The 22,862-nt window shown below is 38.7% G+C and overlaps 1 protein-coding gene and 1 non-coding gene across 2 annotated transcripts; one reads left to right on the top strand and one right to left on the bottom strand.

The window, feature by feature from the left end:
* Positions 1-6,070: 6,070 nt before the first annotated feature.
* On the top strand, positions 6,071-16,587 carry hal (histidine ammonia-lyase). The gene is made up of 20 exons (XM_038294326.1): positions 6,071-6,379; positions 6,487-6,547; positions 7,016-7,043; positions 7,131-7,205; positions 7,298-7,370; positions 7,481-7,547; positions 7,639-7,676; positions 7,787-7,912; positions 8,068-8,207; positions 8,375-8,422; positions 8,965-9,112; positions 9,215-9,310; positions 9,602-9,660; positions 12,636-12,716; positions 12,833-12,898; positions 12,972-13,137; positions 13,262-13,396; positions 15,835-15,943; positions 16,029-16,098; positions 16,233-16,587. The coding sequence occupies exons 1-20, from the start codon at positions 6,133-6,135 to the stop codon at positions 16,362-16,364; spliced, it is 1,965 nt and encodes a 654-aa protein (XP_038150254.1). The 5' UTR covers positions 6,071-6,132; the 3' UTR covers positions 16,365-16,587.
* Positions 16,588-20,659: 4,072 nt separating this feature from the next.
* trnay-gua lies at positions 20,660-20,745 on the bottom strand. The gene is given in 2 exon segments: positions 20,660-20,695; positions 20,709-20,745. It is a non-coding gene; the product is annotated as a tRNA-Tyr (tRNA).
* Between the last annotated feature and the right edge of the window lie 2,117 nt (positions 20,746-22,862).

Genomic DNA, 22,862 nt, shown 5'->3' on the forward strand with positions numbered 1-22,862 from the left:
TTATTAGAAAGAAACTCATATAGGTGTGGATTTAGTTCTGCAGAGAGAAACGACTACATAGAATTAAACATCAAATGTGTAATTTAGAAAACCAATTTATTTTAGTTACTTATTAGTTTCAGCTCAGCAGAGGGCGCTGCTGAGCACAGACTCTACAGTTAAAACTAGTTTTCATCAGTTTCTTTAAAGGAATGCATGGCCTTTATACTATACATCCTTTTCACTATAATAACATATTAACTGTGAATAAGCAGAAGTAGTGTAAGAAACTATTACTGAATGCTTTGGCTGATTGTTGACTGTGTCTCTTTTTCATGTCATAATGTTGAACCACAGTCAAAGCCAGAAGATTCGAAAGTAATACTAAGATTGTTTTTTTTATGACCTTTACACTGTTTTTATTTATGTATTGAGATGTGATTGTGGCATTAACACACATGGTTATGTATCATGTACCTGGACAGCAGGTTTTATTGCACCTCAAATAGTTTCAAGTTCTTTCACACATATTTTAACCAGGGGCTCCGTGTTGTTGCAGCTTTTTTGCACTGTTGCCTTCCAGCAATTCAATTCAATTCAGTTTATTTCTATAGCACCAATTCACAACACATGTCATCTCAAAGCACTTTACAGTTCACCAGATCATACAGTCAAAATGATTTAAAGCTTTCTATCTAAGGAAAACCAGTTGATTGCATTGACTCATTGACTCGAAGGCAATCTCTCACACTAAGCATGCTTGTAGCGACAGTGGAGAGGAAAAACTCCCTTTTAAAAGGAAGAAACCTCCAGCAGAACCAGGCTCAGTGTGAGCGGCCATCTGCTGAGACTGACTGGGGTTCGAGGAGACAGAAGCAGAGATACGAAAAGCAGCTGTAAAAGGAAACACTCAGCCTGGCAGACAAGCTCCAAGCCAGCTCCCATGTCAGATGATGAAGAGAGCACATCCAGCCAGTCACCGTCAGAGAAACAGGAATACACTGAAAAACAGGCCGATCTCCAACATCTATAAACAAAGGTGTTTATGGCAGCAGCACAGCTGATATTTCTCTCCAGGATGGAGTCACAGCCAAACAGGAACAGGCCAGATGAAGCTACTATGAGAAAAAGCAGAGAGAGCAGAACGTTAGAGATTGAACTAACAGATTCTGCAGAGTGGGAGAATAGAGATAGAATGAAGAAGAATTATGAAAAAGGGGTCCCTATGTCCTCCAGCAGTCTAAGCCTATAGCAGCATAACTATAGAGATAGCTCAGGATAACCTGAACCACTCTAACTATAAGCTTTATCAAAAAGGAAAGTTTTAAGCCTAGCCTTAAAAGTAGACAGGGTGTCTGCCTCACGGACTAAAACTGGTAGTTGGTTCCACAGGAGAGGAGCCTGATAACTAAAAGATCTGCCTCCCATTCTACTTTTAGAAATTCTAGGAACCACTAGTAAACCTGCAGATTGAGAGCAGATGCTCTGTCTTGCAAGAAGGTCTTAATCTTGATGGTTGGTCTGGTGTCTATAGTTTTGCATCTTCTCTTTGTGAATGCATCTCTAGCTACTCAGATAACCTCAAAGTAAAAAAAAAAAAAATGAAACAAAAAACATTAGTGTAAAATCAATCTCTTTCTAAGTGTCCCTATTGTGCGTCTATGTGCATGTTTGTTTCTTCTATGCATGTCTAGGTTGCCCTGAGATGGACTGTCAGCTTGTTCCGGTTTTATCCCAAATCTTGGCCAAGTAATACGTTGCAACAACTGTGAGTTTCAATTACTGAGAACATAATGCAACCACACTTAAAATAAAAAAAGTAAAAACTCTGAAATTCAAGGCAACAGACTTGCATAAAATTTTGAGTGTAAAAATAACTAAGGCATATTAGTTTTGGTTTTAAGTCTGCTAAGCTTTGAATTCTGTTATCCAGTTCAGTTCATTTATAAAGGATCAATAAACCACACATGTTATATTAAGGCACTTTACAGAGACTTTATTTTACCATGGAATATAGAATATTAATTGCGATCCATGATGAATTAGAAAAGGTAAGGAATAAAGTAAAAATCTCAATCTACTTAAGAATTTAGAGCTGGTTGTCCTTCTGTAGATAAAATTGTCATCTACATTTTTACGCATTTTTTATTTTAAACAAGAAGCTGTGTTGTAATTTTACAAGAAATGAAATGTTATTTTTATTGGCAAAATCCCTTTAAGCTTGGCACTGACGACTGGCGTAATGGTTCGTTGTATTCACCTGCCTAGCTTCCCCCTGTTTCTCATTATTGTCCATCTTATCCACCTGCTCCTGCCTCTATTTAAGCTGCTTGCTCCAAGTCATCAGTGCCAGATTATTTGAGCCTTCGTTGAGAGATCTCTAGCATACATTGTATGTTGTTCTCATTGCCTGATCCTGGCCAGTTGTGCCTACAGACCTTTGAGCCTGCTTGCTCCTTCCGGATTTGTCTGCCTGACCTGTCATTGGACCTTTGCTGGTTTCTGACAGGGGACTGAACCTGGATCTGTCTCCTGACTTTGACTTGAATTTCACTTTGATACCTTTTCAGATCTCTGATCTTCTGGCCTGGACTCTTGTTTACCTCTTCAAAACCGGCTTTGTCTTCGCCTTCTGGAAACTCCTGCCTTCCTTCGTCCGCTTGGATCTGCTCGTCTGCTAGTTCAGCAGCCTTCTAGGCTTCGGCTCCTGGAACTCTCTGGGCGGGATGCTGATGGTAGCCATCCAGCTGGATTACACTCCTTCTTCTGGGCACAGATTGAACTTTAAAACCAGGTTAGTGACTCACACGCTACTAATCATCCTCCGCCAAATTTACGTGGTCACTAACCTGAGTTTTCCCTCTACAGAAATTCCAGTCTTTAATCCGACTTAAATTAATAAACGTTTTTGTGAAACAGCTCTATCTGTCTGCTTCAAATTCGGTTTCCACAGTTCTGAGCCTTGACAAAAGCAGCAGTTTTTATTGTTTAAATGGAACAATAAAAAAACATTCAACCTTAAACTCCTCCAGTAGGTTTTCCCTCATTTCACAACAAAATCATGAACCCTAGCAAAACGGCTGTTGAAATCACAGAAACTTGAAAGTATAAGCACTGATAACTCATCAAATAATATTCATTACAACTAGTTTGGCTTTCTGAAACTAACTTAAATTATTATCCATCGATTTAAAACTTAGATCTTCAGGTTTTTGTCGTGATTTTACTAAAAGGTCTGACCCAAAATGCAGAAGACCAAACAGAGAGACCAGGGAAAAGTTTAACAGGTTTATTTAGTATTATGAGATGAGTCCAGTGTTGCTCTGAACACTGTCAAACCAGAACTGGAAAGTGAGGGGAAGACACTGCGGTTAGTTCAGGCTCTGTGGGAAATTAGATTCTTTGACTTGAAGAGGAGGTATAGGTTGCAGATTCACGTTTCCAGAAAAAAAGGTGTCTTTATTGAATCCAGTCTGTGTGGGATGTTCCAGTGATTGTCTTGTTTGATGGTGGGAGGACAGGGTTTACCCAGACTGCGGTTGTTCCTTGGTGAACGGAGAAGCTGACTGCCACTTAGATTTCCTGCGGTCCTTGAATGGGTTATTGCGGAGATGAATCCCCTGCTCAGAGAGAACCCCCAGACAATCCTTGGGGGAAAAGGTTGATCCAAACTATAAACTTGAATCCTTAGCTCAGTTTGGTTCCCAGAAGATCCTTCCAGGGGAGAGAAGGTCCGAAACATCCAGTTCGCAGGATGACTTCCTGCCGAAAGGCATAGACAAAACGGCAAGATTAAAACTCTGGTAAACAAGAAACTCAGTTTGACTCAGCAAACTCAGCTTGGCTAGAGTACCCAAAACTGGCAAAACAAAGACTCAGGTTAGACTCTGCTAAACTAAACATGGCTAGAGTACCCAAAACTGGCAAAACAAAGACTCAGGTTAGACTCTGCTAAACTAAACATGGCTAGAGTACCCCAAGCTGGCAAACACTCTGGCGTCAAGGTAGTGGCAGTCAGCAGCTTAAGAGCACTCCACAGGTAATAACACAACGAGCTGCAGGGAAAGGAAACACAAAAACAGACCAAACAAACTGGATTCCTGACAGTTTTTCCACAACTAAGAAGAGTTTTTCATCCCAAAAAAATATTTGTTTCTTTTTTTTTCCAGCGCATATTACATGAAGCGTCCCTACCTTAGAGGTATCAAGGGATAACATGCAACACAGTCACCAGTGACACAATGATTATAGACACAAACAACGGCACAGACTGGATTGCAGTGATCAGTGTCTGACTTTTAAATAAATATTTGTTTGGAAGAAGCTTCTCTGTTTATTCTGGGAGAAAGGCGGTCTAAAATAAATCAGTTAGGATTAAAAACATGTTATCAATGCTGTATTATCTATAATCTTAGCTTTTTATGTTAAAGATATTCCAAATAATACAAATGTTTTAAAGGTTCAGTAAAACATGTCTGGAGCCAAATGTGATGTTGAAGCCATCATATTTACATTATAATCCGGGAGCTGTTGTCATTAGACGCTTCAACATATTACACACACATAAAGGATAATTTAAAGCACAATTTAGGTCACTCAGTGAAACACTTTGAAAATCAAAATTTCAAGCCAATAGTGTTATTGGAATCCAGGACAAGACCTTATTACCTCTGTAACAAAAATGCAAAAATCCATGTTATAACAAGAAATACCAATTTGCTTAAATATATTAAGAGAAATTTAAAAAAGTGCTTCTGTAAGGAATTCATGAATAAAACTCTGAGAGTAAATGAAACATATTTTTTTTGTTTGGTACAACATAACCAAAGAGGCATTAATGCTGATACTGACACATTTTTTTGTTTATAAAGCTAAATATAATTGTTAACTAGGCCTATTTACTTTTTAACTTTAGCTTTTTATCTTTTCAATTAATTTTTTTTCTTGTAAATTTTTTCCCCAACTCAATTTCCAGTAGGTAATTTATCATTCAAGGGCTCATCTAATTAGTCAAATGTCAAAATAAGATGTACAGCCATGTAGAAGCATCTTTACTGAATGGCTGGATATAGATCTTGTGCTTCTAGAGCTCACTGAATGATGGGGGGACTCTATTTGTAAGGGGTATGCCCTATAAAGGCCTTAGTGTTTTTTGTTGTTGTTTTTTTTTAACAAACTTTATTTACAAACAAAGAATATACAATTGCAGACAGTAGTATGCTGGAGGTACTGGGGTAACAGAACTACAGGATTCTATGAAACAGGAAAAAAAAAGATTACAAATTAAGTTCACCACTTAGGCTTATAAGTTTCATAGCTTTAGAATTGGTGCATATTTTAAGGAGTCCAAAAAACAACTTATATAAGCTCTAAAAGTTGGGTTTGTTTTTAGCAAATTTACAAACATGTATGTGGAACTTGGCTAATAGAATAAGAAAATTTATATATTCTTTCCCAGACATGCTGCCCTTGGAAATACCAAACAGAACATATTTAACATTCAGCGCAATAAGTATATTGCATTTCCCATTAACAAAATTATTGAAGTCACACCAAAAAACTTTGCTAAAAGAGCATTCCCAAAAAAGGTGGGTTAATGTTTCTTGTTCGATGTGACAGAAGGAACAAAGTGGATCAATATTTGGAATATATTAGTTCAGTACTGAATTAACAGGATACACCTGTGTAAAATTTTAAGGGACACTTCCTGTATTTTATTAGAAACAAAAGGGCCTTAGTGGTGCAATAAGTAATCACTGCAAAGTTTGCGACATTCAAATATCATCACACGTCATAACAGAGAAATGTGTAAAGAAATGTAGCCAGACACAGATGCATCATTTAAAAGCAGCTTTTATCTATTTTACTTTCCATAATCAGCAAAGCCAGTGTGAATCATTTCCAGCAGCTCCACATGTAAGGCCTCTGTCCTCGCCTTGTTATTTCGTGATTTGGACTCAGATCACATAACTACATCTGTGTGAACGACCTGAGGTCACTGGTCTCCGGGAAAAAAAAAAAAAAAAGTGTGACTCCAGCGAGGCGTGTCCGCCTCAGCCTCCTCTGATTGGTGTCCGCGGGGCGCGCAGCTGGAGATGGAACCCCGGAGCGCAGAGCGCGGCGCTCACTGCCGACCAGCCTCGCTGACGCGCGATGCCTCGATTCACCGTCCACATCCGAGATGAATGGCTGGCGGTGTCCTGCCGGGACACCTCCAACACCATCCAGTGGCTCGGACAGGAAGCCCTGAAACGGTACATGAAGAACAAGCCGGACAACGGTGGCATCGGGTCTGTGAAAGAGACGCGCTTCTTTGTGCGCAGGTGCCAAGGTTTGGGTTTGTTGGACGCAGAGGACACCATCGATGATGTGCTGGAGGATAATGACTTTGTTGAGCTTGGTAATGAACACACAGAGGTTTAGTGATGAATTAAAGTTAACAATCAGTACATAAGGTCATCAATTGAGTAATTTAAGAGTATTTATTTTTTTCTAAATATCTTCCAGCTATTGAAGGAGACACTATGTCTTCAGACTTTATTCCCTGTGAGCCTGGAGTTTCTAATATGTATCCTTAACCCTATAATGCCAAATGTATCATATTTGATACATACGGTTTCTGAAATGTTTTGCATCTGACACCTTTTGCATAATTTAATGGTAAAAACTTTGCTCAAAATCCTATTGTACACAATCAGATAGGCTATACCTGATAACAGAAGACTACACAAAAAAGACTACACAAAAAAATTATCTTGACTTATCGCATATTAATAAATTATTAAAAAATGTATTTCTGTTTTTTCTTTTTAAATATTTTGTTAAAAGGGAAAATAAGGAATTCAAACCAAAAAAAGTCATTTTTCTGTTTTGTTTTATTCTTGGATCGGGCTTTAAAGGGTTAAACCTGCTGAGTATATTTGTTCACTCAAAACAGAAATAGGTAACAAATTGAATAAAATTATTAACAACATGTTGACTTCTGAGAATCCAAAGATACTTTTGGACATTTATCCTTAATCAGACTACAAAACAGCACAGCAGCATATAAAGAACCTGCAGAAGTAAGTCTGATTTTCTTTATTTTTTTGTTAAAAGTCTTAGAAATGTTCTCAAATTAGTTTCTTGTGACACATATTTCACCTGTACAGTACATTAGTTTGGATGGCAACAGCCTGACCTCCACAGATCTGGTCAATTTAGGCCGAGGACTCTACAAGATAAAGGTAATGATCAAACACTCTCTGTTTTTCTGCCTGTGGTAATCTTTGACTTAATGTAGTCCCTCCCTCCCTCCCTCCACCAAACTTGTTTTCAGCTGACTGAAGAGGCAGAGAGAAAAGTTGTGCAATCACGAGAACTTTTGGACACCATTGTCAAAGAAAACAAAGGTTAAAAACCCACATTTAAGACTTAATTCACTGCGGACGCTGTTATGTCACTCGGCTACTACAGAATCCTGATAACTGAATTTATTTCTCTGAATCTGTTGCTCCCACAGTCGTTTATGGAATTACGACAGGTTTTGGCAAATTTGCCCGAACCGTCATCCCTGTCAGCAAGCTCAAGTAAAGGCAACATTTACGCTCTAATCTCTGATCACTGCGGTAGAATCCGCCTCCTTTGATTTTGATGTAACGCACACTTTCTGTTCCACAGGGAGCTCCAGGAAAACTTGGTGCGGTCCCACTCGGCAGGTGATTGAACAGTCTCTATAGCTCACCCTGAGAGTGACATTTTATGAGCATTTTGTATCTCAGACGCTGATGTATTTGAAAAGGCTTCAGAGATTTGCTGTGATTTATAGGGCTGGGGAACCCGCTGAGCCCTGAGAGGACCCGCATGCTGCTCGCTCTGCGGATCAATGTTTTAGCTAAAGGCTACAGCGGGATTTCTCTGGAAACCCTTCAAGCCATGATCCAAGCCTTCAATGGTAACCTGCAGCTAGATCCGCCAGCACCGTTTACCCAAGCTGATATGTTTTATCGGTGTCTCAATCTATGCTGATAACCTCTTTAAAAGGTTCAGTGTTGCAAAGCCGACTGTCACATGACTAACCCTCGTCTCCCGCTTATTCTGCCCTCCCAGCTTCCTGCCTGTCCTTCGTTCCAGAGAAGGGAACTGTTGGAGCAAGTGGAGACTTGGCCCCCCTCTCACACCTCGCATTGGGACTGATGGGGGAGGGGAAAATGTGGTCCCCCAAGAGCGGATGGGCAGATGCCAAATATGTACAGTCACCTTTCCATAGTTTCAAAACATCGACTTTGTAATACCTGAAGGAAATGAGCCTCGTTCTTGGAAAAGCGAAAGGCTGCGAGGTTCAATGGGAAAACATGTTTGCTTTTTGATTACCCCTGACTTTGCTCACGTTCTTTCTTCTTTTACTCCTGGTCAGGTCCTGGAGGCCCACGGACTAAAGCCAATATCTCTGAAACCCAAAGAGGTAACGCTTAAAACTATACACGTGGTATAGTATTTGTTTATATGAGATAAAGGGATCAAGGTACTTGCTGCTGCCACAATTAATGGATAGTTTTTTTCTTAATAAATGTATATTTGACACGTTCTTCACATCTAAAGCAGGAGGAAATTACTTAATGTTTAAGATGGAGTAAACTTTACAAAAGTGAATGAATAAAATAAAAAAAATTGATGAGTTTTATAAACCCGTACCTTGCTTAGAGATTAAGCAGTGAAGTACAGGTGTATGCGAGCCTCTCCATAAATTGAACATAACATATGTACGTAAATCTTGTTTTTGAAAATTACTTAAACTGTATTTATCATTATTCCTGAGTTTATTCCAGTTTATTTCCGGTTTAAAGAATTAATTGGGAATCCCAAATCTGTCACATTCTTGCCGATTACAAGTGTCGATCATTTTCGGACCAGAACAGAACATCTCCCCATTTTAACTACTGTTTTCTAATTTGTAGGCTGACAAACCAAAATAGGCACCTGTTCCTCTTTCCCTCATACCCCCAGGGCCTTGCTCTGATCAACGGTACCCAGATGATCACCTCTTTAGGGGCCGAGGCTGTGGAGCGCGCCCAGGCCATCGCCCAGCAGGCGGACATCGTCGCCGCTCTTACTCTGGAGGTGCTGAAGGGAACCACTAAGGCCTTTGACAGCGGTGAGGAGCGGCAGATGTGAATAAATCCGCATAAAAGCTGTACATGCTCACATGTATGTCACCACCAACAATAAATGCTTATACACTGCTGTCCTCCAATAGACATCCATTCCCTGCGACCCCACCCAGGACAGACGGAGGTCGCGCTACGCTTTCGCTCGCTGCTGGACTCTGATCACCATCCATCTGAGATTGCAGGTCAGCAAACAAACCCATACTCTAAAGCAGGATTAATGCAATGACACCCATTTCTTATAGTGACCCACATTAAATATACCACCAATAATCAGGTGTGGGGAGATAGGAATGCTATTTTTATCACCTCTAGCAATCAAACCATACTTCAGTCTCAGATCTTTGATTAGAACGATCAAACCTTGTTTCTTTCCCATGTGGATTTGGTACAACCGTGTTTTCTTATTATATTAGGTCTCCCCTATGCCCTTTAGGTGTCTGATTCATGTGTGTGATGTGAACGTGTATTTTCAGAGAGCCACAGGTTCTGTGACAGAGTCCAGGACGCCTACACCATGCGCTGCTGTCCTCAGGTACCTTCTGGTCAAATCTGGCTGTGATTAATCAGATAATTAAACCGTTGAGGTTAAGCAGCTCAGGGTCTCCATAAGATAGTTAAATCTTTTCTAGTTAATTTGTAGTGAAATTATCTAAAACATTTAGAGTCAGTTATTATCCCAGATTGTTTACTACATGTGTAGAAAAACACAAAAACGTCAGTATTTCTAATTATTAAACCATTTGGATTAATTACACACAGAGTGATACATAATATTTTTTTGTTAAAGGCATACTATGCAACATTTTCCAGTTAATTAATGTGTTCCATAACGTTTTGGATGATTAAATGAGTCATTTCAGGTTGAACAAAGGTTTTCTCGGCCGCCCTGGTGGTCTGTAGGGGAAATACAGTACTTGCAATTGCAGGAGCCCTCGGCCCGCACCCACAGGCTCAGAAGTCTCGTGCATCGCGAGAGTCGGTCTTGCTTTACGCCGAGAACTGCTACACGCCGCCAGTGAAAGGCATGCTCATTGCTAGCGCAGTGGTGATATTTGTGCAGTTATCATGGCGGAACCGGCGAGAATTTTCAAACTCGAAAATTTGAAAAAAAATAGTCACTTACCCCAGTAGACATGGTGATTCTTTGCGTTCGCCTGTCTGCTAAGCTCAAAACAACCGCGCCTGGCTTGACGGAGAAGCATATTTACGACAGTGCACTTTTACTTTCGCCCTCTGGGGGGAGCCTCGCTGGAAAAGCGTTTGCATAGTATACCTTTAAGTTTCTTGACTTACAAATGATTACAAAATTCAACATTCTGTTTCTCAGAAAAAAACAATATCTCATATGACAAATAAAAAAAGCATTATTAAGGACAGAAATGCTACGTTCTATTACTATTGTGGTCTATGTGATTATGGGGAAGACCACTGACCTGATAAAGGTTCAACAATCATTGGAGCTCTCCCAAAGGATGGAAAATGACATAAGGACTTCACTAAAGACACTGGCTGATCACAAAGAGATGTTTCCACGCATCTCATCGGAAAGTTTAGTGGAAGGAAAAACTGTGAATGAAGAAGGCGCATAAGCAACATGGAATACTGAGACGGAGGAAAGCAGAATTAGCATTAAGTTTTACACTTAGACTCAACTTTATGTCTAAGTCTGAAGTTTGTCTGTCTAAGTCAGAGTCTGAAGTTTTAAGTCCTGAACCAGAGAAAATATCAGATGCGTCTTTCTGGTACTAAACAGGAAAAGAAGTGAACTGTTGCAAAGTCCTCTTTTAAGATGATAGTGATATTTTTTTAATTTAATTTAGAAGGCAAGGTTACAGACTCTACACCTGGGGTAACCAATTAAAAACCAGCGGGGTCCGAATAAAGAAAACCATCAATCAGTAAAGGTCTGGAGATATTTTTAATTATAATCTGTTACTTTAAACAGAATGTAACACTGAAATAAAATTAGGTGTTTATGCATCCATGCTATACATTGAATTTTTAAATAAAAAAATTGATTTTTTTTTTTTCCATTTTAAAATCTAAAGTGTTTTTTGAAGTAGAGAGCAACAATCGTTCAGTTCGGTATATAGACAGTTTTCTGATTCACATATTTTTAAAAACACCTGAACTGGCCGTTTTTTTATTGTTTTTTTTTATTTTATTTTTCTATGGCTTAATGAGAGAAGTGGGCTTTAGGCTGCCCTGCAAGGCTTTAAACCTGGGTTTGAATGGAGACTAAGCCATTCTCAAGTACATATCAAGGTGCTCATTTTGAGCCTGAATCCAGATTTATTTTTGATTCTGTTCATGGAGGAGAATCCTGCTTCACAGCAGCAGGTTGAGCCAAACATCCTCTAAATGTGCAGAAATCATCTTTGAGCACGCCATTTCACTTTTCTTTCACCAGTTCGGTTTTTCTCATTGTCTTCTCCTTCTTTCCCATCGCCCGGCTTGCCACAGGTTTGCCTGCTGTGTCTAAAAGTGGCTCACAGCAGCAGCCCTGACTGACAGCAGCTCATTGGCTGATTTGTATCACGAGTAGCCTGGTGCCGGACGCTCCGATGGTCTTTACCTTATTAACAGGAGAAGCGGCACAAGTGAAGTTAGACAACAGGCAGTAATTTATAAATGTTTTAAATCAGGTTGGGTCCAGATTAACCAGCAGGTGGGTCAATTTTGACCACGGTCAACTAATCCATGACCTCTGGTCTAGAGGAAGAGTGGAGAGGATCAGAATCCAAGTTTGTTGAGGTCTGGTGTGAAGTTTCCGGTAACTAGGGAAGTCATCTGCTGGTGATGGTCCACTGTCTTTTATCCAGTCCAACATCAGAGCAGCTGCCATTGGAGAACTTTAAAATACCCTTAAGCTTCCCTTTTGATGCTTTCATTCTATATGACCTTGCCCTCTAAGCATTACAGTACCTGGTTTAAAGACTGTGGTATCATTGCACTGTGTTGGCCAGTAAACTGGCCTTTCCCAAACCCATTAGAGATCCAAGTCAAAAAGAAGAACAAAGGATCAGAACCAACAGTACTGATGATCTAAAGACCGCTATTAAAAGGAGTCAGGGCTTCATTTATGCCCCACCTCCACACTATGCTCCATAGATTCCCTCGTTCATGTCATAGGACCCATGACTCATACTGAGTGAATAAAGATTATCAAAATTTCTGTCTCAGGAAAGATTCAACATAGCTGAGAAGCAAAACTTTTGAGTTTTCACAAGCTTTAAGCTGCACATAAAATAAACACTTGAATAATATAACTGTGAGGAATCTTTGTAAAATAAAATTACTGAAATAACTGCAATTTATTGAACTGCACATGTAGCAGTACCTCTGATGAACAGCAGAAGGCAGCCGTTACCCCCTCTACTCTCCCCCTAAACTGCTTCAATGAAAAGCAAACCATCCAAACTGTGATAACAATCCCCACATGCTGCTAATACAGTCAAACAGTCAGAGTTTAGAAGGCTGCACTGTAATCTTTTCCACCGTGTTCAGGTCCATGGAATCGCAAATGACACCATAAAGTTTGTGCAGAACATCATCAACACAGAAATCAACAGCGCAACGGACAACCCTGTATCCTTCACTGTCGACTAAACAAAGCTTTCACACTGTTCTGTCAATCTGAAACCTTTTTTTAAACGACTTATTACATTTTCATCCTTTTGGTTTTACCTTAACGGCCATACAAGATGGTATTTGCAGAACGAGGTGAAACCATTTCAGGTGGGAACTTCCATGGAGAATATCCAGCAAAGGTTTGTGGGTAATAAGGATTTTTATGATCTTGGTGGATTTGATTTATTCCTAATGCCCTATTTTCTCATAAAGGCTCTAGACTTTCTATGCATCGCTGTCCATGAGCTGGCTTCCATCAGTGAAAGGAGGATCGAGAGGTTATGTAACCCCTCCCTGAGTGAGCTGCCTGCCTTCCTTGTGAACGAGGGGGGCCTCAACTCAGGGTTCATGATTGCTCACTGCACTGCTGCTTCTTTAGGTTAGATTAGTAGTTTTAGCTAATGAAGTAGTTACCTGAGAGTCTTTATATTTCTCTACATTTTCAGGCCCTTCTGGGTTTCTTGCTTTTTTATCAAATTTGACTAAATCTCGATTTCTGTTAGTTTCAGAAAACAAAGTCTTATGCCATCCTTCGTCTGTGGACTCCTTGTCCACAAGTGCAGCTACAGAAGACCATGTTTCCATGGGAGGCTGGGCCGCTCGGAAAGCTCTGAGGGTGGTGGAGCACGTGGAGCAAGGTGATGGATGGATGGATGGATGGATGGATGGATGGATGGATGTGTGGATTAATGGATGGATGGATGGGTGGATGGATGGATGGATGGATGCATGGATTAATGGATGGATAATGGATGGATGGATGGATGGATGGATGGATGCATGGATGGATAGATGGATGAATGGATGCATGGATTAATGGATGGATGGATGCATGGATGGATAGATGGATGAATGGATGCATGGATTAATGGATAGATGGATGGATGGATGCATGGATAAATGGAAGGATGGATTAATGGATGCATGGATTAATGGATGGATGGATGGATGGATGCATGGATAAATGGAAGGATGGATGAATGGATGCATGGATTAATGGATGGATGGATGGATGCATGGATTAATGGATGGATGGATGGATGGATGGATGGATGGATGGATGGATGCATGGATTAATGGATGGATGGATGAATGGATGCATGGATTAATGGAGGGATGGATGAATGGATGCATGGATTAATGGAGGGATGGATGGATGCATGGATTAATGGATGGATGGATGCATGGAATATTGAATGGATGGATTAATGGATGGTTAATGGATGGATGGAATAATGGATGGATGGATGCATGGATTAATGGAAGGATGGATGCATGGATGGATGTATGCATGGATTAATGGATGGTTAATGGATGCATGGATTAATGGATGGTTAATGGATGGATGGATGGATGTAATAATGGATGGATGGATGCATGGATTAATGGAAGGATGGATGCATGGATGGATGTATGCATGGATTAATGGATTGTTAACGGATGCATGGATTAATGGATGGATGGATGGAATAATGGATGGATGGATGCATGGATTAATGGAAGGATGGATGCATGGATTAATGGATGGTTAACGGATGCATGGATTAATGGATGGATAATGGATGCATGGATTAATGGATGGATAATGGATGGATGGAGCTATTTAGAAAAATAAGAGAGGATGTAAAGTCTGGAAATACAGATATTTACGACACCCTGCCAGACCTGGAAATAATCCAATCACATTCTCTACTTCTGCTGTTTTAATGCTGCTGTTAATGAGCTTTAAAGCATTAAAAAAAATCTCTATATTCTAGTTTCATATCTTTAATATTAAGATCTTTAAGATCTTTAATATTTTATGGCTGCTTTTTCACTCATTTTCTGTTATGGTGGTTTTCATGTAGCCCGACTTGTTTTTTTCAACTAAAACTAGGGTAATTAAATACATAGGAAAATGTTTTCTTAGAAGAAAGAGATATATTTAACAACCAATAGCAGTAATTCAAAAAGGCCTATTTATTAAAAAAAAAAATCATACTGTATCACAGAGTAGGTGATGAAGCATCCTGTCAATGGGATGGGATGCTTGAGAGAGCTGACTCTATTATTTAATTTATCAGCTGGACTGGATATTTTAAAGTACTTTTTTTTTATCCTGATCATGCATGTAAAATTGAAAGCCAGACACAAATAACAACTTTGAAAGGCCTTCAGAAAGCCAAAATAAATTATCAACAAAGAATATTTAAAAAGGTTCGAGGCAAGTCTACCCTTTGGGAAGAAAATATAGATGAGTCTGATGTCCAGGGATTAAGTTGTATTATTTTTAATGACTGAACGTGCATCAGATGCTGCTTGATTTCTATCATTTTCACCAGATAAACCATAAGCAGGGAAAGATAGACCTAGACTAGACTCAACTTTATTTATCTCTTGGGATTATTCCTTCTGGTTCCAGTAGCTTATATAGAGTTCAAAGAGTTAAAGCAACATGCCGTTAAAGATAAAAATATGAAAGACAGTATAAAAAGAGTGTATATAATACAAAAAAAAATAATAAAAGAAAAAAGTTGAAATGTCCCTGAATATGTTTGCCGTAGATATAACAATATCTGCACAATAGAGAGCTAAGGGTAGATTACGCAGTAGTTGACTTGGGTTATTGCACATGCGCTGCAGAGATGCACTGAACTTATAAATAGGTTTAAAAAAATCACACAGTACTTGCATGTGTTATTGCACAGTGAGAAGAATATGGCCTGGTTCAACTGGAGGTTTCTTCCCGTTAAAAGGGATTTTTCCTCTCCACTGTCGCTACAAGCATGCTTAGTGTGAGGGATTGCCTTTGGGTCGATGCAATCAACTGGTTTTCCTTAGATAGAAAACTTTGACTCAATTTGAATGGATGATCTGGTGAGCTGTGAAGTGCCATGAGATGACATGTCTTGTGAATTGGCGCTATAGAAATAAACTGAATTGAATTGCTCATGAGAGACAATAGGTAATGTTTTGCACAAGATGTCAAAGGAGGGGGGTGCTGCCCCTTGTCCCTCTTGTTCTTTATTTATTTATATTTTTTATTTATAAGATGTCCTTAATTTTAGCGAGCTGAATGGATGTTTGTTGTGATCAGTGCTTGCCATAGAGCTGCTGGCCGCCTGTCAGGGTATCGAATTCCTCCGTCCGCTCCGTACCACCACCCCCCTGGAAAAGGTCTATGACCTGGTGCGTTCGGTTGTCAGGTGAGGCAGCTTACAGTCCTCAACAACAAAAACCAAGGTAGTTAGTAGCTTTTTTTTTCTAATGTTCTACTTGTACTGTTAACAGGCCCTGGATTAAAGACCGGTTCATGTCTCCAGACATCGAAGCCGTTCACCGTCTCCTAGTTGACCAGAAGGCAAGTTCTAAATTATTTTATTTCTAAACATTTGTAATTTTGAAGTCAAATAAACCTCACTGCATTTTACAGGAGAGAAATAAAACTTGAAATTTTAAATTTTATTTAATTTTATTGGGTATTTGCATCCTAAGGTGTGGAACGTGGCCAAGCCTTACATTGACAAGTATCAGAGAGAATATGTCCCAGAGTCTCGACCCTGTTCTCCCACCGCCTTTTCCTTGGACACCCCAGCATCACCCAGGAAGCGTTTCCGTCATGAGTGAAACGGGCCCTAAAATCAAGTTACCTGGAATGATAACCAAGGAGCATAATGAGGATGAATTATTGGTAAAACCCTGTAAAGTTCCTCATTTGACAGTCAGATATGTTCCTAACTCTGCAACACACATTACCGTTGGCTAATTTCTCTTGGAAATGATCATCTGTTGAACATCTTTATATTTTTCCCTACCATACAGAAATAAAACCTGTATTCCTCACGCCTACTGATGCTAATGCAGTTTTTATAGCTTCTTTACTTTTTCATCTTTTAAAGGGACATTGTGTAACAATTTCTCTTTTTTACCGCCTGAAATCGATGACCTGCACTAATAATCAGATGCATTTTCAAAAGCCAACAATTTTAGTTAGTTTATACATAAGGCTGATCATCTGTTTGCAAAGCGCCATGACAGTTTGTCATCTTGAATCTAAATACGCTGGCGACGGACAAAGTAGCAGTAACGCACGGAATAACAGCATGTAGCTAAGAGGCGATAGTGAAGATAATCTGGAGATGCTAACCCAACAACTTCTGAAGGACTGTAGCACAATGCAGGACCATGCATGCGCAGCAGCACAAAAAAATCCCCAAGAAAGTGGAAAAGAATAAGACATTTAAAACGACTGTGACCTGTACTGCTTTATGGATCATGAGGGATGGATGGATGACGATCTATCCATCATCATCCATCCTGCCTACCATAGAAAGCATAACAGTAGATCCTGCAAACATACATTGCTTGTATAGAATTGTAGGTTCACAAAGCCTACCAGCAAAGCTAAATGTTACAGGTCTAACTTGGGGTTTCTATGGGTTAAATGTGAGTTTAATGCTTCATGACACCGACTTATGGTTGCATGCTGGTAAGATTCTCAGTCATTCCAAAAAAGGAAAATAAAAAACAATCCACTGACTGGACTTACTTTCCAGGTTTGAAGACGTTTGGCTATCGATCCAGGAAGCTTTTTCAATTCAAAATTTCAGGAATAGCGTTGAGTTTGAGGTTTTATACAGTTGCCCAACAGTTGAAAACAGGCAAATTGAAATGGATGAAAGAGTCCATCCCTTTGGAATGGGGGTCAAATGGAAGCCAAATGACCCCCACTGTATATAACCTCGAACTTAAAACTATTCCTGAGATTTTGAATTAAAAAAGCTTCTTGGATGGGAAGCGAAATGTCTTCAAACTTGGAGACAAAGTCCAGTGGATTGTTTTTAATTTTTATTTGTAGGAACGCCTTATGGTTGCTGTGGCTGAAAGGGAAAGAATAACCAAAACATAAGTAATTTTCCCAATCTTTATTCTATATAAATTAAATGCAAATACCAACCTGAGCGGACTAACAAAAAAAACGCAACCCTGCAGCGTTGGACAACCAAACGCCCAGGTAATGCTACCAGCGGAACACCAATAATGCGGCCCCCAGCCAGCCGGCAGCATGGATCCACCACACCCCTGGTCCCAGACACAGGAGGTGCACTCCTGGCTCAGGCTACAGAGGGTGCAGCACCTACTGGAGCCACCTGTTACAATAGCTTTCAAATCTGCAGTGAACGCTGGATTTATGTCACAGTTTGTCAGCTTGTAGAGACTTCACTTCAGAAGACATATTTACATCTCAGCTGTCGAGGCTTTTTGATTCACAGCAGCTACTGTTGCTGCAATGCGTGTTTGAGGCAGTGGCGTGCTAGGGCATAGTGTTCGTTTGAGTGAAATACCCCAATTTCACCACTAGACGGCAGTAATTCTTACACGATATCCCTTTAATGATGTACCAGTAATCTTCCTCTGATTAAATATGATATATTGTGTGTAGTTATTCGCTGGTAGGATATTTATACACCGGAACTTTAAATGTAATTTTACAAATTATTTAGGTTCTATTATCTCTAGTTCAAATCTTTATCAAATTTTCTTGGTGTATAAATAAAATTGCTGTAAGTTTCATTATTTCTGCAGTCACTGAGTGTCTTGTTTTATTGTTATGGCAATATCTTTTAGCAATAATCAGGAAAGCTGATGAAAATAAGACCCTCTTTCTTGTACGTACAATACATTATAATCTTCATGCTTTGTTGGTGACTTACTTTATGGATGCATATTTATCAGGAGGCTGATTTGAACAGTAAATTATTAATAAAAATGTCACTAAAATAATAAAGGTGGTAAAGAAGCTTATTCATAATGGAATATATAAAACATGTGTACATTTATTCAGAATGGTGAAAACAGTGGAGGTATTACATTATATTTAGCAGGGTGGGGCAGGTTTTTTTTTATATAGGCAAAAAAAAGAGTAACACACACACACACACAAAAAAAGAAATGAGCAAAAGCATTTCTTTTAGTTTATTGAGTGACAAACCATACATTTCTTTGAATTCTAAATATTTTTTCAAATAAATTGAAAAGATATTAAATATTAAACTGGTCTAAGGGACAAAGCAGTAACAGTCTTGTTTGTTAGCGCATATTTCATTTGAATTTAATACAGTTTATTTCTATAGTAACAATTCACAGCACATGTCATCTTAAGGCACTTTACAGAGATAATTCAGCAGAGGCTCATTGCCTAAACGGTGGGGGTTCTTGGGTGAGCCTCTAAATCTGCCCCCATCCTCAACCTCCAGTAAAGCCTGAGATTTCAAAGACTGTTTTCTTTACATTTTCCAGGTTGACTGGAGCCAACACAGTAGTATTTGTTCAGATACTTTCAGCCAGAAAATGAGAAGAGGTTCCTGACCCCATGTAGGCTTAAAGTGCTGCACCACTCATTCAGCCATGTGTTACAGGTACCACCAATCACATGCCAGGGATTTAGTTTGATTTATTATTTCTCACTCTTGAATGCTTTAACTATATATGCACTCAAATTTAAGTTGGATACTTCTACATTTTTCTGAATAAATTCTGTATTGTTCAATTCTAAGGCTTTTGACATAATGATTGATGTGGCTATTGTTAAATTTAGATCAAAAGAAAGATTAATTTGACTTAAACCTTGTGTTTTTTTAATGTGGGAGGACATATACATGCATTCAAATCAAAAGGCCCAAAACCTTAATCAGCTGAAGTTATTAAGACCAGCCTGCTCAGATTTAAATCCAATACTGCCCCCTGCAGGTTGTGAGCAGAAAAAACAAACAGAAACAGAAAACCAAGTAGCTTAGAACTGGTACGAGAAGGAAGCAAAAATTGTTTGCAAACATCCTAATACCAAAAGCTAGTTGGTTAAATCTTAAGGGGACTATATGAAAACATGAATATGAGTTTTAACAATAGTTGTTAGAAAAGCATTGCTTCATATCAAATATCTGAATTAATAAATTGTTTCCCCCCTCAAGAATTATCACAAAGATATGTTCAAAAGTCAGATGTTAAACGTTTTCAATGTTATAAAAACAACCTAAATAATTTTTAAGTAAATGCTTCGTAACCAAACGGGAAATTTGGAATAATGATAATAGAATTGCTTAGGGTCTCCATAACAGCATTAGAAGCTGGCCCTTTGCAATATCATCAGGCAAAGCTGCAAAATTTGTCAAGAAAAAGGAATTTTCCAAACGCCTTTCTTACTTATGTTCCCTTTTCAACATTTTTTACATTTGTCTAGGACAAGACTTTCAACTAGCATATTTTTACCTGAGTATAATATCTCTGCTGAATGAAAGACTTTCCCATAAACTGCTTCCTCTGGGTTTATCGTCTGAAAATTCTATATTAATACGTTACATTTTGTTGATGAAGGTTCTCAGTCATCCAGGTCATAGTCATTCCGTAAAAATTCAAAAAATATCCACTGGACTTGGTTTTCAAGATTTGAAGACGTTTCGCCACCTCTCCAGGAAGCTTTCTCAATTCAAATGTCTGGATCCGCAGTGAGTTTGAGTCTTATATAGACAACGCTTTGTATCGCTTGGAAACATGCAATGGAAACCGATGAATGGGTCGTTAGTTCCATCGTTAGCCTGTAATATCTGAAACTGTCTATGATTCTAGGGCTCGGTCGTTAACGACCCCTAGAAACGACCGACCCCTAGATATTTTTTGAATTTTTACGGAGTTACATTTTGTTATAATGATTATAGAATCATATCTTAAAATAACAATGAGATTATATTTCTTAAAAAATATAGATACCATACCCCGAAAAAACACGAGAAATGTATAATACAACCTTTTCTTGCCGTTGGTGCCAGTTCAAATAATTTCAATTACCGTAAATTCAGTATTGAAGGACTACTGTGAAAAAGACATTAATTAGGGAAACTCGGAAGAAGAAAAAAAAACACATGTCCTTCGAGCCGGATTCGAACCAGCGACCTAAGGATGTCTATGTATCCACTACAGTCCTCCGCTCTACCAACTGAGCTATCGAAGGATGTGTACAGTTTCCACCGCCACACAGATGAGATAATATACGTCGCCATTTACCATATTATCTCTAAGTACTTTTTATTTTGAACAATACATTGTAATAAACATTAAGTTTAACCCTTGGTCTTGCAATGTGAGGAAGTTAGTTTTAGGTTAGATGTTTGCGCTCTGCGAGGTACGAAGTTCGCTAACTGTTTGGACCGGTGTTACACTATATTCTGTAACCCATTATATATTGTGACCAACAGCGGCTTCACATGTGTCTTACCATATACCTCTTTAGGTTTAGGTATATGTCTTAAGATCTTAGGTTTAGATATTAATTTTGTGATATTAGATATAGGTGTGAATCCTGCGAATTTAGGGACTAGTAGAATATAAACAGGTCACATCGCGCGCTTGGGTCACAATGTATGATGACAGATATTGTTGTAACACCTGTAGTGATCTAAATCTGTCCAATGCGCGGAGCAGGAATATCCAACTGAAAACTTACTTCACAGCCGCCATCCACCGTCATTAAGACTTAACAAGTCATCCAAAACCAGGTGATACATATTAGGGTGATTATTATATTAATAAACAGACGCCTATCACACTATATAGGGGGAGCACGTGAGTTATATAAAGTCTATGTTTGTTTTTTGCCACCGTTTATCTAACTCGTGGCTTGCTTGTTAACTTTTTATTTACCAAAATGTACATAAAAAGGTAAATCTGGTACATTTTACTAAAAAAAAATTAACTAAAACAAAGTAAAAATATTGATTACTTTAAAATGCACAGGTGGGTTAAATAGCCAAACATTTTACTCAATACTCTTACATATTTTTACTCAAAAAGTGAAAAGTAGCCAACCGAGAAATGACTCAATTATTTGGTAAGTAATGATAACTCATTTAATATGTAAAAATGATCTAATCATAAAGACAAAAATATAAAGTTATTTATAAATATGTATTTTAAAGACAAAATAAGAACTTCCTGGAATTATAAAGAGGCAATAGTGAAGATGCAACAACTCAGAATCTGATCTGTCTCCTTCAGTTCTGAAGCATGAGGGTGAAACCACAAAAAGGTTTTAAATCGATAACCAGAGACTGAGAACAGATGCACCATTTCACCATTCCACCTACCAGTGCTCTATCTGGTGTTTGTCACAATGTGCTATTATCCAAGTCATCTTGAAAACATTCTTCTTCCAAATGTTGGCTACATATTATGTGTTTTTTCTCTAACTGACCGATGTTGGATGTATTGTCATGGGTATTGTCAGTTTAACTATAGCACTAGTATTGTGTTCATTTTTTGACTGATTAACGCTAAATTCAATCAATCAAGGCAAACATATTAGTTTAGGTATGAATAATGACCCATTGATTAATCCTTGCTGACCGGACTTTTTCTTTAAAACATCACATGCAGCAATGAATTGTGGGAAAATCACTTCACCAAAGTCTGCTTTCATGGGAAATTACCTAAAGTAATTGTCAGGATCTGCATTCTTTGGGTCATTTGATTCTAGTTTTAATCATTGCTGTGTTGTCTTCCTTTCGTTCAATTAGTGTGGTCTTTTCTAGTTTATATATTCTATGTTTCTAGTTTTTTTCTTCATCATTGCATTTTCCTTTTTAATCCCCCTCTCCTCCTTCTCTTCAGCCTCTCTTCTCTCAGTCAGGCCTGTTGTTTCAGCATTCACATTCCCGGTGTTTAGCTTCCTCTCTTGCTCTCACTGCTGCTTCTTGTTATTAACCTGGTTATTTACTGCATCCTGTATGGATTCTCTCTTTTTGTTCTCCTCTGGTTCCCTGTCTTTCATTTTAGAAGTTCTGTTGACAAAAGACAATTTGCTGCCTATCCACATCTGAGTCCAACTTAAAACTAAACCATGAGAATCACCAATTGAGATTCTCTAATTGAGCACCCTCAAAGACATTTCCGGTTTTAAATAACAATATTATTTAAGTTGATTATAGTTGTACTTTTTGCAATTTGAATAAACTTCCTCATTAAGATTTTAGACTCTCAGTTAAGCCTTGCCTGTCTAGACTGATCAAATCCAGTCAAAACTGAGCTCTTTGGGAGCTAAGTAAAAGAATAATAGTGTTGTACTTTTATTAC

This window comes from Cyprinodon tularosa, unplaced genomic scaffold, assembly GCF_016077235.1.
Source record: "Cyprinodon tularosa strain WSP-4 unplaced genomic scaffold, ASM1607723v1 ctg339, whole genome shotgun sequence".
Taxonomy (NCBI): domain Eukaryota; kingdom Metazoa; phylum Chordata; class Actinopteri; order Cyprinodontiformes; family Cyprinodontidae; genus Cyprinodon; species Cyprinodon tularosa.

Coding starts and splice junctions, on each gene's coding strand:
- hal (XM_038294326.1), top strand. CDS start 6,133: ATGCCTCGATTCACCGTCCACATCCGAGATGAATGGCTGGCGGTGTCC. Junction 7,548..7,638: donor ATCCCTGTCAGCAAGCTCAA/GTAAAGGCAACA, acceptor TCTGTTCCACAG/GGAGCTCCAGGAAAACTTGG. Junction 8,423..8,964: donor TATCTCTGAAACCCAAAGAG/GTAACGCTTAAA, acceptor TCATACCCCCAG/GGCCTTGCTCTGATCAACGG.